General features: G+C 40.6%; 1 protein-coding gene across 1 annotated transcript in view; it reads right to left on the bottom strand.

Annotated features, from left to right (window-relative positions):
• Positions 1–1,750: 1,750 nt before the first annotated feature.
• The window catches only part of arsh (arylsulfatase H), an 18,907-nt gene continuing 3,890 nt past the window's right edge, over positions 1,751–16,767 (bottom strand). Inside the window, exons 6-11 of the mRNA XM_050048609.1 lie at positions 8,257–8,477; positions 7,770–7,906; positions 7,292–7,429; positions 6,107–6,266; positions 5,411–5,532; positions 1,751–4,301 (exon numbers count right to left, since the gene is read on the bottom strand). Coding sequence (XP_049904566.1) covers positions 3,895–4,301; positions 5,411–5,532; positions 6,107–6,266; positions 7,292–7,429; positions 7,770–7,906; positions 8,257–8,477 — 1,185 coding nt within the window. The 3' untranslated portion in view covers positions 1,751–3,894. The remainder of the gene's footprint in view (positions 4,302–5,410; positions 5,533–6,106; positions 6,267–7,291; positions 7,430–7,769; positions 7,907–8,256; positions 8,478–16,767) is intronic.

Raw genomic sequence — 16,767 nt, forward strand, 5'->3', positions numbered from 1 at the left:
CTGTGAGGTTACGTGTGCACATGGTTGCGTTTGTGACATGATGTACAGCCAGCAACATTCTATCCCACCAACCATCATTAACTTTGACATACAGCCAAATGTCATTATGTATGGTCGACTGCATGACTTACTGTTAGAGATATAATGGAGTGGCTACTGTAATGAACTGAGTGTTTGATGTACGGGTCTCTGCTGGAGGGAGAGAAGTAAATACTACGGCCGTGATAGCAACGATTACAGTGATGATGGTGATGACGATGATGAAATTCCCCTCCTCACTTGCAGATGCGAGTGACATTTCTGCAGGCAGACGAGGAGGAAGAAGAGAGGACAACAAGGAGGAGATGAAGAAAACAATTTGAGAAGATGGAGGAAGAGGAATCAGAGAGGCGGGGAGGAAGGAGAAGAATTGTAGGCTGGAAAACTTTGATGTTTTGACAGCCAGCCACTGCTGGAGGGAGACAAGTTCGAGCGCTGATGATGATGTTAATCAGCGCTGATGACACTGATGATGGAGAATTTCACACAGTCGTTAAAGTCTTTTATTGCTGAAGAACTGTGGTGCCACAGGGTGTCCTTGTGGTCAAACTAGGACACCCTGGTGGACAGCACCCACCCTGCCTCAGAGTCTTTGAGCAATGCTGTTCTGCGGCTGACCTTGGGCTTTGACATTCCTGACGGGGAGTGAGTCAAACGAAAAATTCCCTTTTTCTGAGATCAAAAAGTATCATCAAAACAACTCGGATGAAGAGGAAGGGAAGGAAGACGTGACAAGGAGGAATTTTGAGGAGAATCGAGACAAGGATGGAAAAATGAGGAAAATGGTGCAGTATCAATGGATAACAAAGGGCAAGAGAAAATATACATTAAAACATGATAACTGAGGTATTTTCCGTTCACTAAAGCTTAACACAAAAATGCACAAAGGAGGATTCAAATTCAAACCTTCAGCTAATCGCTTATATGCTTACAGCAATACGTGCAATGTCATGTGCCCTTCATAATACCTACCCCTATGCACTCCTTAATTTGTTATGCACTGAAAATACATATAATCCTAATACTACTGCAGAATTCATACCACACAGCACAAGAGCTTGCAGTGACAGAACTGAGCTGCAATCTCACCCTTAACCCTCACACCCCTCATCTCTCTCTCTCTCCCTCTCTCTCACACAAACACATAGCAGAGTGAACTACCAACCAAACACAGTCTGACTCTGCCCTCTAATGGCACAGGGTCTAAACTACCTTCCTGAAAAATATGACCTCTGTTTTCAGTCCTGCTTAACTGAAATGCTGGACTTGCTGAGATAGATCTATAAAAGAAAGATGAGGTCAGATAACCTAGCCATCAGTCTGGATGTGAACACACTGACTAAAACATTAACACGGGGCCTCATAGAATTCAATAACTACGATTAGATTATGCGCTAATTCATCTGTATTGTGATATGGCACAACTTCCCTACTGTCGAAACTATCAATCAAGCCATGTAACTCCTTGAAACTTTTTTTTTCTTTTTCTCTCTCTCCCCCTTTAACCTATTTATGACTGTTAAATTCTATTTTATTCTTTTATTTTGGGCGTCAATGCACCATGAGGTGGAGGTCGGCTAGCAGTGAGTAACGGTCGCGTGAGCAGAGAAAGCTGTGCAAAATTGTGAAACTCAATAAAAACATTAAAAATAAATGAACAACAATAATAAATACATTATGTTATCAATGACACAGATACGCAGGATTTTTTTGGAATGTACATTTTATTGTGTCATCCTTAAAGCACTGACTTTATTATTGCACGAAATAGGAGCACCAACTGACAAGGTCCTTCACGTGATGAATGACACACGTGTAAACATCTGACTTCCCCTTCATGTTTGCAAAGACTTTTTTTGGCTCTATTGCAAGTTTACAGTGTAATAACGCACTTATCCCTGTTACAGTATCGTCATTGCATTGTTTAATCTTCATTGTAATTTTGATCGGTTTCAGTGATATTTGGTTTCAGTTTTGAAGGTGTCTTATTGTTGATCTTCATTTTAAATACTGGAGCACGTTCCAGGACACCTCTGTAAACGTCACAGATGATATAAATGAATTCACTGAGTCTGTTGTGGATTTAATTTGTACAACAACAAAGGCAACTGTACCCAAAACTACAGTTAAAAAATCTCACCACCAGAAACCATAGATTACTAAAACAAATCTGAATGCCATAAACGCACGTACAGCAGCTCGTCTGAAAACATGGACAATTATAAAGCAGCTGCCAGTGATGAAAGAAGAGACAACAAAGGACTGAACTGCAATATACAAGTTCAGAGTGCTGACTGGATTGCATTTCACTGGAGTTAGACCTGGTATGACTTCATGTGACAAATAAGTGATCAATTGCTTGATTAATTGAGAAATCTTTTTTTAAGATTTCTATCTTAATCAAACCACAATTAATTGCATTGTGCAATCAACTTAAATTTCAGATTAAATAAAGCTTCTAAATGCAAGTAATGACTTGATGGAAATCCAAGATTTTACACCGTCTGTAGGCAAACAGGCATGCAAACTCGTCAGGGGTGAAAATGTGACGAAATCATTTTTCTGAAATATCACCTTTAACATGTGGATTTACAGTTTACAGTAGGTGACCTATTTTAGAATTAATGTTATCTTACTGCTATAAAAGTAAAGTAAGGGGCATCAGTTCAGGGCTTGTACGAAAAAATCTCACACCTGCGTCAATCTCCTTTGAAAGCAGATTCTTTCTCCCTGAATTCTCTCACTCTGAAATGGAACCAGATAATGAACATTCAATTCACATACTGTAGTTCAAGTTAAGTAAGTGATCACAGATGTTACCACCCATCTTGAATTTACGCGCACAATTTTGTCATTATAGTTTTGCTATATAAACAGAACATCTTCATTCAATTTGTTAATTCAACCGCTATATTTTTAGGCTGTAGTTTGTGGTAGTGTTTGATTATGTTTAATTGCATTCCTCTGTGCTCCCCTTTTCTCACTGAATATATAGATACGGCATGTAAAAAGTCTAATATACAGTATATTTTTACATAAATTGTGCATATTTGTCTCTGCCAGGCGTAAACCTAGATGGGGTTGTGTAATTGCATGTTAGCTAAATATCTACACTATTGCATCATGTTATGTCAGTGTTAGCCTGGCTAATATTATCTTAGCATAAAGAAAAAGGAACCATTAGGGGCTAACACTAGCATTGTTAGTTGGCACTTTGGCTGAGGAGCTCAACTTATGTTGTATTTGTTTGCAAAATGGTAACGTTGGTGAACGAGTGGAATTTGGAATAACAAGCTAGCTAACTTTACACTCAATGGGAATAAGGATAAGGCTATCGCCTAATGTTAAATCCAAATTGTGATGGCTAATTCTAAATCAGAACAACTCGTCCTAATCAGGCTAAGCTTGACATATACAAACCAACTAAGGTTATCATCTGTTTTGCTACTGTAAGAGGTTATTACCTTAAGGCCGGCTCAGGTGCCAGAAGCTTATTTCTTTTTTTTTCCATAACTCAGAAACTCATTTAATTCCTCATCACTCTATCCTCATAGACCCAGACCCCCCGGCTCAAATTTCAAAAACTCAGGGGATCTACACAAATAATGTAGGTGACCTATTTTAGATTCAAATGTCAAATTTTACCAAAAGGTGACAACTTTGCATGCCTGCAGCCAAACATTTTCAAGTCACATCATTGAAATACTCTGGAGTATTGGAATGGTGAGAGCTCATGAATGCACCCTGAACAATTCTTGAGAAAAAGTGAAACCCTGTTGTAGCTGCAAGACGAGCTTTACCAAATCCAGGCTGTTCTTTGTCAATTATTTAAGACTGTCTGGTGGATTTTTTCCCTTAAATATGCGTTGTGTTCTCTTTGCAGCCGCAGAATGGAAAAGTCCCACAGCAGGGCTGAAGCCAGGGTCTCCACAGAATCTTGTTCCATGTCATCTGGCTTTCAACGCTGGGTTCATCTGCATTGGGTTGTGGAGTATCATCAGACACCTGCTTGTTTGGGATGGTAGTCTGATGTCTCTCCACAGCTTTGGCGATCTGCTCAAGAACTTCAGCGTATCGTGGCTCAGTATCAGGGGACAGTGGGCGGGACTCTGAGGGATCGTGGAACAGGTCATACAGCAGTGGTGGGTTGTGATATGTCACGAATTTTCCATGACACAGACAAACCTTTGTGTCGTAGCATCCACCGGCTCCCGGGGGAGAAAAGTTGGGAGTGAAAAAGTGCACCTTGAATATGGAGTCACCTGGATGGAAACACACCAGGAGAAGATGTGAGCATGCACATGTTAAAGCTCAATAAAATGTATTATGTATTATCTCGCAAGATGACGTCACACAGCCCAGAGGTAAGGGAAACGCTTAGTATGCTATTTACAGAGATAGCACTGGCGATCTGAACCGGTCAGTGGCGAAAAAAATCACTTTTAATGCGCAAACTTATACGGGACGCATTTGCCCCTGTTACCGTTTTAGCTCGTTTCGCGGCTCCCGGCTGCATCCGCCTCCCTCAATACTGAACCAATTTTAAAACGAGTTGTACCTATTAATCATACGCACACATACACATGGGGAAATAGGGCCCAGGTTGAAAAATACCGAAGTTATCCTTTAACAACAACAGTAACAGATTCAGATTCTGTATACAATATTAATAGATCAACAAAATTAAATCTACCACAAATTACACATTTAAACAGCTCCCAAATACAAAAAAAATGTACCCTGGGATCTTTATATATATATATATATATATATATATATATATATAAATCAACAGGTGATTTCTTTCTCTTATAGCAAAATTCTAAATGACTAAGCGTTTTTTCTCCTCTTTTTTTCTACGTGTCATTTCTCCTCTAATCATCACGCTGTAACCTGTGACAGGCTTTTATGCTACCATAACTATTGCACATTCACATATATGTAGTTTTTTGTTGAGCTGTAACGGCACGTAGGTTTACATTACCAAAGGTTTAATCACTTGACGACACCAACTCCTACGTGCGCACAGCAAGAGAAGATAGGGAGAGAGAGATGCTACGCTGCTGCCAGAGGGGCCACTGAATGAGTTCCCTCTGCAAAGAGGGTAACTCGCTGTAACTCGTTAAAAGAGTCTGAGAAGTCCGGGGCTGTTCATAAAACATTAAGGACGCCACAGTTTATTCCATGCTACTGAAGCTGCTCCTCTTTTTGGAACCACTGTGGAGTCGGTAGTAATTTCGCTTTTAGCCATGCTTGTTGTTGCCGTGGGTAACTGTACGATGTCAATATGTCAACAAGTTGAAATATTGTGAGTATCATGATATGATACAATTTGATTGAATGCATCTTTGTGCTACGTGTGTGAACTTACTGCCAGGTGGGTGCCAGCGTACTGCATTGAGGTAGATTCCACAGTAGTGAAACATGAATTCATGCTCTGATCGCTCTACCTTCCCCTCCAACACTGGCATGAGGTTATATCCATCCAATTGTCTAGGAGAGAGGGAAGACGGGAGGGGGCATGAAATAAAGTGCTTTAAAATCAAAGTAGAACGCGTCACCACAACACTACATGCAGAAAGAGATTCTAGACTTTTTGCCTTTTGTTCTATAACAAACTATCTCACAATGAAATCATAATATTATAGCTACTGTATTAAGAAAAGTAATTATCTTAGGAACAGAAGAACACAAGCTTCTTATGTCAGGATGAATAATAAGTCAATATGTGCTAATAAAAAAAGTAGAAAGTACAAATGACACACACAATGCTTGGAAAATGAGCTTAACCAATGTCCCCACAGCAGCCTTCTACAAAACAAAAGCCGCAGTTGTTTACACATAATGAGGTACTTCTGGATCCGCGCTGTAATCATCTGGCTTAAAGCACCTGAATCATTATGCTCATGTTTACAGTAATTGCATGGTCTTTCCTCCCCTCATCTTGTAACTGTAAACAATAGTTTGGTTAACTATTGTATTCAACAAATACAGAAGCTTTTAAATGACTCGGGGGATGAGAGTGCACAACATACAAAGACAGCACGCATAGTCCGTCAGTCTTTACCTGTCTGGTTGTGTGTCCTTGGCCAAATATTTCAGTGTTGGATACAGATCCATGAGGCTAGTGGGTTCGTCCACGACTTTTCCAGCTGCTAGTCTGCCAGGCCAGCGGAAAATACCAGGCACTCTGATCCCACCCTCCCAGCCTCCCATAGATTTACCACCTATAAATAAGTAAGAGAAATTGCACAACACAGATATTTTTTATTTTTGACAGATATAGGCCTACACTTTGTGTAACAGTAATTTGACCAAAATATAGATCATAGTTTCTTAAAGTGCCGCCCACGGGCCAATTACAGCCCTCAGAAACATTTTGAGTGGCCCCTGAATGCATCTATTACATTTTAATCATTCACAGTCCATGGGGGCGGCTGTGGCACAGAAGGTAGCACAGGTCGTCCACTAATCGGAGGATCAGCAGTTCGATCTCAGGCTCCAGTCCACGTGTCAAAGTATCCTGAGCAAGACACTGAACCCCAAATTGCTCCAGATGACTGTTCTAGCGGAATGTGAGTGTGTTAAAAACTGAGTAGCAGGTGGCTCCTTGTATGGTTGCCTCGGCCACCAGTGTGTGAATGTATGTGTGAATGGGTGAATGTGACTCGTAGTGTAAAAAGCACTTTGATTGGTCGGAAGACTAGAAAGGCGCTATACAAGTGCAGGTCCATTTACCATCTACCACCAGGCAACTGCGTTAAACTGTGCCCCCCAAACAAGCATCCATTGGGTTAGACATAACAACTTGAAGAAAGCTAATGGTTGAATGTTGCAACCACTCGCAAGGTGCCACTGGAATCACGTTCTCTCATGAATGCTAGTGCTGTTAGCTAAAGTTAGCAATTTTTGGCAGTACAATGTGGAAGTGAGATGACAAAGATATTTCTTGTGTAGCCGTCAACCATATGCTGGATTTCCTTAAGTAGCACTTGGTCACGAAACTTTGAGAATCTGATATAGATTCATATTGAAAATTATTACAATGACCTATAGTAGTTTTTGGTGGCCTGAGATTATTTTAACCCCATGTGGATGACTTTCGCAGTGATGTTTAATCAGTATAAATCAATCATTTAAAATACAACTTCCTACACTGTAAATAATGTTGATAGATGTTTCAAGACTTATGTGGATGTCTGCATTAAAGATTGCAGTTGAAGTAATTAAAAAAGGACAAGATGATGTCTACCTTTATAGATGCCGTTCCAGCCTCCTTTCTGGCCGCTTCTGGAATCAGAAATCTCTAGATGTCCACCATGGTCTGATGTAAAGTACATCAGTGTATTGTTGGCTAGGCCGAGGGAGTCTACCGTCTCTGTAATTTTACCTAGAAAACGTATTAATACAGCATTAGAGATGGTTGAACAGAGGGTTCAAACTTCATTAACAGACAGAGACAGTAAGATTGCTCTGACCAGCCTGATGATTAAAGGACAGTTGGGTCTTATTTTTACAAGTTAAGTAATTTCTAGTGGTTAGCATAACTTGACACAGTGTGCATGAGGTATTAATTTTATATTATAGAATATATGTTCTATACGTATAAAACCCAGTAATGATGGAATGTTTGCACCTTTGTGAAATGTTGCACATGGCAGCTGACGGTCAATCAAACCGGTTTACCACCCTCAAACTAGATATTAAACAACATGCAACAACATATTCACCAATCATCCAGTCCATTTCTTCTAGGTTATCACCATAGCGACCATGGCGACTTTTGCCAGCAAATGCGGGGGTTGTAAAGAGTGGTATGTGGGTATGGATCAGTGATAAGAAGAGGAGGAATGGACGATCAACATTCCTGCAGGGAACAAGAGAGAAATGTATATGTCAAGTATGATAAAGGATTATATTGGCGACATCTTCTCTTACGGTCAATAAATCCCATAAACAGTGTTGCCTGTGTAATAGATTCCTGATGTGTTGTATTCCTAGGTGCCATACACCTCGACTGATGTCCAAAAACAAACAACAGCATCAGCTAACAAACTCATGAGTGAGCCAAGTATTGACTTGTTGCTTCATAAAGACGAACATGAGCACTGTAGTTTATTTTGAGTCAATCCTACATACACTGTCCTGGTGCAGTTAATACTCAGAGATTTATGGCGGTGATGGCATTTTTAAGACCAGAAAAAAAACAACACAAACCTCTTTATGAAGTTTTGTGCTTCTCCCAGCAGCCTCTCGGGCAATGTCTCTACTGTCATTGGCTGTTCGATCACCTCTTGGTTCCTCATGATGATGCAGTTCCAAGTCTGCAGGAGCATAAAGGGAGCATACCACAGAGCGACTGCTAGGAAACTGAGAAAGAACAGTGCTACCAAGAGCCGCAGGCTGACTTCTAGGAGGCCGCACACACGGACACACACCTGAACACAGAGAACACATACAATCATTGTGTGTTTAGAAACAAAGCGCACATACTTAATGTAACCAGTGCCATACAATACACAGCCAGAAACAGTATGAATAAAACTGTCGGGGTTCAGACACTTTAAGGAAGTTATCAATGTACTTAAAACCCTAAATAAACAATAAGAAGTCTCCCAGCAGTCTCGTTTATAAAACAATGCGTAGGATCCATACTAAAAACACATGGACAAAAGCCAAAAGTGGCGTGCACCAGAAATATTCGACACTTCCTACAATCAGGCTTCTACCTCACCATCGCCGATTTCCCATCTCCAAAATGTTCGTAAGCATGGGTCAAAATTTCTCCTATCAAGTCTGTTTTTATACATCACAACTTTGCTTGGGAAGTGGTGTACGCAATGTTTAGAAATGAGATGACCAGAAACCATTTCAGTACGTAGCCTGCTAGCACAAATATTAAAGAAAAATGGCCGAGTCAGCGCAATCTGCAAGTCTACAAAATCAAGCAGACAAAACCCTCAGCTTCTGAAACGCTCCCAGTGTGGTATGATGCCATGTGGCAGATGGAACAAATTCGAGTCACAGCTATGACAGCTGGATCGCAGCACAGCTGTGCCCTCTTGAATTCTCCCTCCCAGCTCTCATGATAGCGCAAAGGTAACAAAAAAGGGGGTTAAGTCATCTCATATTGTGCCTAAATTTAGTGGATCATAACCTATCCGGTATGGAAATATTCTGCAGATGCTCAGGTTCAAACAAGACAAAACTTTTCCATGATTTACAGTTTTTGAGTCACAATGAAGACCAAAATGTGGCTTGCAACAGACGGTAAGACTTGTTGTTGGAGTCAGCAGTCACTAACGGTATACAACAGTCAATTAAAATGGTTTTTCAACAACTGTGAATCGCTGCAACCACCAGAGGTCGTTGAGCACACAGTCATAAATGTGCACACAAACTATTAGACTGATCAGTCCAGTAGTATCCAAGATTAGCTGCACACAGACACATACACACACTTACGCCCACACACACCCACATGCACATGACCAGACACATGATCCCCTCCAGGCTTAGGCGTGGCAGAGGCAAAAATAGATCATTCATGTAAAAACAGGAAATACATATTAGACTCGATTATAGTGACAAAAAGGGGAACAAAGAGGGATAAAATCAAACATAATTGATCACTACCACAAACTAAAGCCTAAATAAATAACAGTTGAATTAACATCTCTTGATAAAGCTTCAATATTTGACATTCCACTACATGGCACTGCACATGTGATACTGTGGGTGGTACCATGACACTTCATCAATGTATTGTATTGTATGTATAATATCTGGGACTTGGATTGTGATGCAATTCCATGATTTTGCCACTAGATGACATCGCAAACCATTACCAAATATGTTCATCTTCTTTGCGAGTGAGACAAGTAGTACATTGTGTTCTCTGTTCATACATACTGTACAGTATTTAAATTTAGATCTAAATTACTTCTATAGACTTCTGTCTTCCTGCTGGGCACTCCAACTTCTTGTTGTTCTCTATTTTGTGCTGCTTCAGTTTTCCTCTTTTCAAGCGTTTTTGGTGCCCCACCAGTAGCACAGCTGGTTCCCATTCATCCTACAGGTGTCTACCATCGCCAAGTCCTCAGTGAGTTTCAGTTTCGACATCACTTTGCTTTCCTCTAAACAGGTTTCTGGCTGTCGTGACTGTGAATTTCACAATTGCAGCTTTTGTTCCCAATCTTTTTTTTTTTTTTCCAACCCTGTGGCTCATGTCTCAGTGATTACGCATTGGTTATATTGCTTTGGGGTGAATGGCACAGCAGGGCTTTGTTTTTCAATTTCTTCCTCTTCATCTGGCAACACACGAGTCTCTCAGTTTTCTTTGTTTTTGTTCATCAGTTTGGCTGCTAGCTCAGCTGTCTTCTTCCTCACATTTTTATGATTATATTATTTTTCTCACTTTTTCCTCACTCGAAGACAAATCATACAGTGGCACCCTCAGAAATCATTTTATAGGTGTGGCCATATGGGGGCCACTGAAAGTCTCAGGGTGGCACACTAAAATTAAGAGCCAAACTTAATGTCAAGAATTCTATGATGCTGTTAAAGCATATAGGAAACTTGAAAACTAAGCCAACATGGATTGGTTTGTTTGGTTTTGATTGGCTTCTCATTTTTCGATTATAGAAGCATTTGGCTGCAGGAAAGATGGTCTTTTCATAAAACTAGGCTGGCTTTGCAGTAATGAGATGCAAATACTTTTCACATTGGTGCTACATGAACAGAGAAAACTGAGGGGGAAAAAAGCTGTGGCATTTGTTTTTGCCCAAGAGGTAGAAAACCTGTAGCCAACAAGAACGCACTGTGCCACACTGGATCAATAACGTTCCCGCTGGTGGATGACGTAATGCGAGCTTGTCTGTTATGATACAAGAAACAATATCGCGGCTGGCTGGCAACAAACAATCTCAAATTTCTGAAATGATTTAGGTGAGTAACAGGCGACAAAGTTACAGAATCTTGGTTTATATTTGATCAGTACTGCCTGGTTCAATCTGCCGGATGAGATGATGTGTTTGAGCAGGGAGATGAGAAGGGGGATCTAGGTGTGGGTTAGATGGAGGGAAGTTTACCACAGATCAGCTACAAAGCTGGCTAAAAACTGGCAAAGTATCCCTTTAATACTAATAATTATTTGATGTGCGTGGACTAATACCAGTACAGTTAACATTTTGCATTCTACAACAGTCCTGTTTCAATGTGATATGTATCTATACATGTTAGACAATTCATTGCTCTTCAAATAGGCAGGTTGTTCTTTTCCTTAAAAAGTAGGGTCATTGGCCTATTGGCAAATAAGATGGCATTCACTGATGGCAGTGGCCAATGTTTTTCTGCTGTGTCACAAACTTTGGTTCTAGGCATGAACAAGAGGGGGCAATGCACCTCAAAATGCTTCGCCTGCACCAGTAAAGCCAAACATAGATGTCTTTAGCCCTGAGTAATTCTCCACTTTGAGAGCTTGATTGCCACCGAAGAAAAGGGCAGTGTTGTAATTTTGTATCTTTAGTGAATGGAGGCAAGAAGCGACCAATGAGAGGGTGGTTAGGGTGATTGTTTTTATACAAAGAAGGGAATACCTAAATGTGTTACATTTGCCAAATATACAAGAGGGGACAAATAATTAAGAATTTGTCGTAGACACCATTTCAGAGTGTTTGTAAAGTTTCCTCTAATCAACAACTCACAAAACTCTGGAAGTTTTATTTGGGAGTTTGATACTTTCTTCTCAGGCGACAAAGGAGTATGCAGTTAGTGGACTCTTTAGATTGTGGCTCGAACATGAATCAAATTATGTTCTCTGTCAAAAGTCACATTGCATAACGTTACGGTGCGGATCCAGTACTAACTAAATGGTAAACGACTCATTCATTTAACTATAGGTGAAAACTCTGTGCATGAAAAGAGTTTCGTCTTATAGAAGCAGCAAAGGCAGCTGCAGATGATAGAGAGGTGAACAGTGCACGCACTACACCGCATGAAAATTGTGGGTGTCAATGAAAAAAAAACATGAATATTCGAGTACACTACAGTGGGAAAAGGAGTAGCCTACTCAAATCTTTTAGCCTCCATATGTAAAAGCAGCAACAGTGTAGAAATATGCTGTTGCAAGTCCTGCATTCAAAATATCATTCAAGTTAAAGTACAAAAGTAGGTCTGTTAGTGTCACAAATATAAAGTAGGCCTACCAAAAATAAGCAGAATGGCCCATTTCAGAATAAAATAAATTGTATGTATTATAATCATTTGGTGCATTAATGTACTCATCACTTTAATGTTGCTGCTGGTTAAGGTGGAGCTAATGTTTAAAGAGTAACTAAACCCTAAAACCATTTTTTTTTCAGCTGATAATCATTGTTTCTGGTTGTATAGTAGTGTTACTGACTGATCCTGCTCAAAATCTTGACAGTTTAGTGCAAACTGTTGAAAATCTACATTTTATTTTAAAAATGTGGTATGCAGTGCCCTCTACAGCTTGAAACCTGGTTACTACATTTGAATTTACATGAAATTACATTGGGGCGAATGATTCTTTTTCGGGGCGAATGACATCACTAACTGTCCACGGTAAAGCCTGCCCTCCTCCCTTTACTCCTCCCCTTACTATAAAACCATTCTGTCCGCAGTTATCAAACTGATAGCGAGTAGGTTGGATCAGAGCAGAGAGAGTAGTAGAGCAGAGAGAATAGCTAGTAATTTGTCGAATTGTATTGTTAGCATAGTGTATTTTAGTGTAGGTTTACAGTTAGTAGTGTGTTCATAGTATTTAGGTTAGTTGGTCAAGGAGAGGCGCCGAGGCTCGGGAGTATATGTGCGGGGCGGCAAGGGAGGGATGTGGAGGGCGGCTGTGCGGTGAGAGAGAGCCGAGCCTCGGGGGTATATGTGCGGGGCCGCGACCGAGGGAGGGGTGGATGGATGTGGTGGGCTCACAGAGAGGGAGAAATAGAACCAAGTAGGATAAAATAAGTCAAAGTGTGGAGAAGGGGACCGGCTGAGCTCCAGCCGCCTTCCCTTCTGCCCGTGTGACACAGTTAGGGGGGGGTTTCCAAGCCACCATCAGCACAATGAAAATAAGTCTAAGTGTGGAGGAGAGGGACCAGGTAAAGAGGCCTGACCTCCGGGGAAACCCTCTCTCCTCTGCCCGAGGGACAATCTTCACTCCGCCCCCTTCCTCAGCCACTCGCCTGCAATTCTGTATCTACTTAAAAACTCACGCTAATTACTTACAGCTAGTAATACTTTTAATATCACACTTAACCTGGAAAGTATCCTAAATAAAAAAAATTTAAGGTACACATTTTAATTTTTCAACGATTAAGACATGTAAATAAGGTGCCAGAGTGCATAAGAAAGGCATAAAAATAGAGCTTGTTTATCAAGAGAAAAATTTGTGGGGGAGGATCTTCCCAGCAGAGGTCTGGGCTGAGTCTTGGATGTGCTCAAACCCCCAAAAATGCCCCTTTAACTTTAGATAAAAATATAAAACAGCGTGCTTTATAACTCACAGTCCTGTAGAACACTCAACACTTTGGTGACCAACCAACATCTGTTACTGCCCCCCCCTTTAAAGCAGTCTAGAACCAGGCCTATGTGCCACATTAATTTTGCGCAGACTAAAAAGCTGGGCTCGAGACTACGGCCACAAGCTTTAACTAATGAGCAGGTACAAGGAGAATACAATAACTGTTTGCCAAATGGGGTTTGCGATCTCACTGTTGTGTGACAAGATGGCTGGTAGCAGCCAGCGTCCCGTCGTGCAAGGATGAACAGAGATCTTCCCCAGGACACCTTCTGGACTAAAGGACACAACAAACTCATTATCGTTCCATCAGGGAATGCACCCTTTTGTTTCCTGTAGGAGAAAATGTATTACTTACTAATTTTAGTCTTATGGTGCATTATTATGATTCTTGTTCACTGATTAAGTTCCTGCTGTTCTGTGCCGAGACAAAACTACTTAACAATGATTAACAGATCTCTGTGTGTACTTCTTGAACTCATCTGGGAAGACAGTCTTTGTCTCAGGGCTGAAGTGATTACAGCAGACTAAATGAGAGTGTATTGTTAATAAGCCTGTCCTGGGTTTCCTGACTCCTGATATACCTTTCTTGCCACTTGGACCTCTTAAGTAGCTCAGCTCACAACCCACTGTTTTAGTATAAAAACCCTGGGTCTGAATGTCGATCTTCAGAGTGAATTCTTCACCCTTGTTGTGAACATCTGTCTCCACTATGCAGTGAATAAATCTAATCTGAACCTGCCACAGAATTGGACCGGACAGAATTCTTTTTCTTCAACAATGTAACATTGTCAAAAGCTCGCTAAACTTGGGCTGAGGGACATCTGATGACTGAATGGGGCGCTTCTGAATATTAGCAACTGGTGCCAATGCAAAGGGTAAAGGAAGCCTCTTCTAAAATTCCTTAACTTGCTAATATTCACATCACTCTGTCTTAGCCTCAGATCATCCATAGATCCAGGTAACGCAATTTAATTTCAACTGACAAATGGGAGCCAGTTATTAGGAAGTTTTTCATGATTTCTTTTTAAAGAAAAAATCAAAACAAAAGGCCTGATTTGTTGTTGTTGTGTGTTGTGTTTAAATGTTTGTGTGTTTATGGCATACTAGCAGGTTGTACTGTAATCCGTATAGCAATTTTTTCCTGTCTTCTGAACATTTTCCTTTACAATCTTTGCAACGTGGTAAAGTCTGTATGCAGGTTGTTTAATAATTAAAGGGCCAGTGACCGGTCTGTGACTTTTACCTGGACTGTGCAATAATTAAGTGGGCAGTAATCAGTGTGTATGAATTTATCATGGCCTAATTGCATAGCCATAAAGTAGTACAAAGATCGTATAATAAAGTTGGGGATCTTTTTCTACTCAAGTCCTTGTGATGTTTGAGTTTTCCTCTATACCACAGTAATGACTGTATACCGTGAAGCCGTGTCATAAGGTGTACTGAAGCTGGAGGTTTAGGTCCCCAGTAGATTTTATTCTTGAGTGTTGGATCTCTTCCACTAACATGTTACACCAATGATCTGTTGTCTAACCTATTTGATTCTTTGGTGACAAATTTCTGTAAAAGGCTTTGCAAAAAATTGGACGTTGTGTAACTCATGTACATTTCTTTACCGATGCTGTTTTTTTTCTTTACACACGCATGTACTGCAGTCAGAAACATTCATTTAAATCCAGTACCACATGAGATGTTTCTGTCTGCACCTCACAAGAATATAACGGACAAACCAAGACAGCTCCTATCACGTTCCTCTCCTATGCGAGTTCAGGTTAGTGAGGTCCAACTCCTCACTAACCTGAAGAACTTTCACATGAAGCCTTAGATGAATTTAGTTAAATTGATGTCCAGTTATTTTTCTTGCTACATTTGTATGTTCAGTGTTGTCCTATAAAGGACAAATGAGGTAATTGTAGAAGAAAATGTATTACCTACTACTTTTTGCCTTATAGTGATTGACTGTGATTTGTGTCCACTGATTAAGTTCCTGCTGTTCTGTGCCACAGACTATTTAACACTGATTAAAAGAGTCATCCAGCCCACAACCCATTGTTTCAGCCTAGCCTTTGATGTAAGCAGTACACAAACCTTGTTCTGAATGTTGATCTTCAGAGTGAATTATGCCTTTGTTGCAACATCTGTCTCCACTGCACAGTTAATAAACCTCATCTGAATCTGCCACACAATTGGGCCTTCAACATTCTCTGACAATGCCACATTGTGAACAACAAATCTGTGTTAAAATCAGCAGGAGAGCTAATTAACCTCTTCTCTAAGCAGGCAGTGACTGCAGCTAACACTGTGATGCGTTTAAACTCTATTCAGTAAAAATGAGTATTGGGGGAAAGTACATGATAAGACTCTCTAATCTTGTAAAATGTAATTTTTGGTGAGAAACCTGAACAGATACAGTTGTTTGAGGGAGAAATTGATGATGTTTTCACAATGATATAAAATAGATATTAGAGAGGGAATCGTGGTTTATTATAAATATTAAAAAGGCTTTTGAAGCAGTTATTTTTTTAAAGCTGTTCTTCACGTGAGAGGTTATATTAAAGGTTGTTTCATAAATTTGTGTGATTGAATTTGTGCTCATTCAAAGGTGTTGTAATTAAGGGCTTAAAGGACAACTTCGGTATTTTTCAACCTGGGCTCTATTTCCCCATGTGTATGTGTGCGTATGATTCATGGGTACCACTCATTCTAAAATTGGTTCAGTATTGAGGCGCGAAACAAGCTAAAACGGTAATGGGGCAAATGCTTTTTTTCGCCACTGACCAGTTCAGATTGCCAGTGCAATCTCTATAGATAGCATATTGTAGCGGCCCTGGGGCAGTGGTGAGTGTGAATGAGTGGAGTCAGCTGTCAGTCAGTGTTGGAGCAGAGAGGGGGAGGGCTGCCCCGCTGGGTACTGTAAGTGAGTATGTGTGTATGAAGTGTGTATTACGCTAGAAGAGTCAGAGTTTGGGACGGAGTCTTTTACGTGCTACCCCCTGGAGTGTTACCGGAGTTTTTGGAGTGCTCAAATTAACGGGCCTTTTTCCTGAACGCAAGAACAGGATGTCGTGCAACACCCCGTACAGCTTTCACAGGCTGCCTTTGTCGGATGGCGAGATGCTGAAGTTGTGGCTAGTTGTGCTACAAATGGATGCTAACACTCCTGTCCAGACACTGCGCCTTGCAGACCATCG

The sequence above is a fragment of the Epinephelus moara genome, chromosome 7 (assembly GCF_006386435.1).
Source record: "Epinephelus moara isolate mb chromosome 7, YSFRI_EMoa_1.0, whole genome shotgun sequence".
In the NCBI taxonomy this organism is placed as follows: Eukaryota; Metazoa; Chordata; class Actinopteri; order Perciformes; family Serranidae; genus Epinephelus; species Epinephelus moara.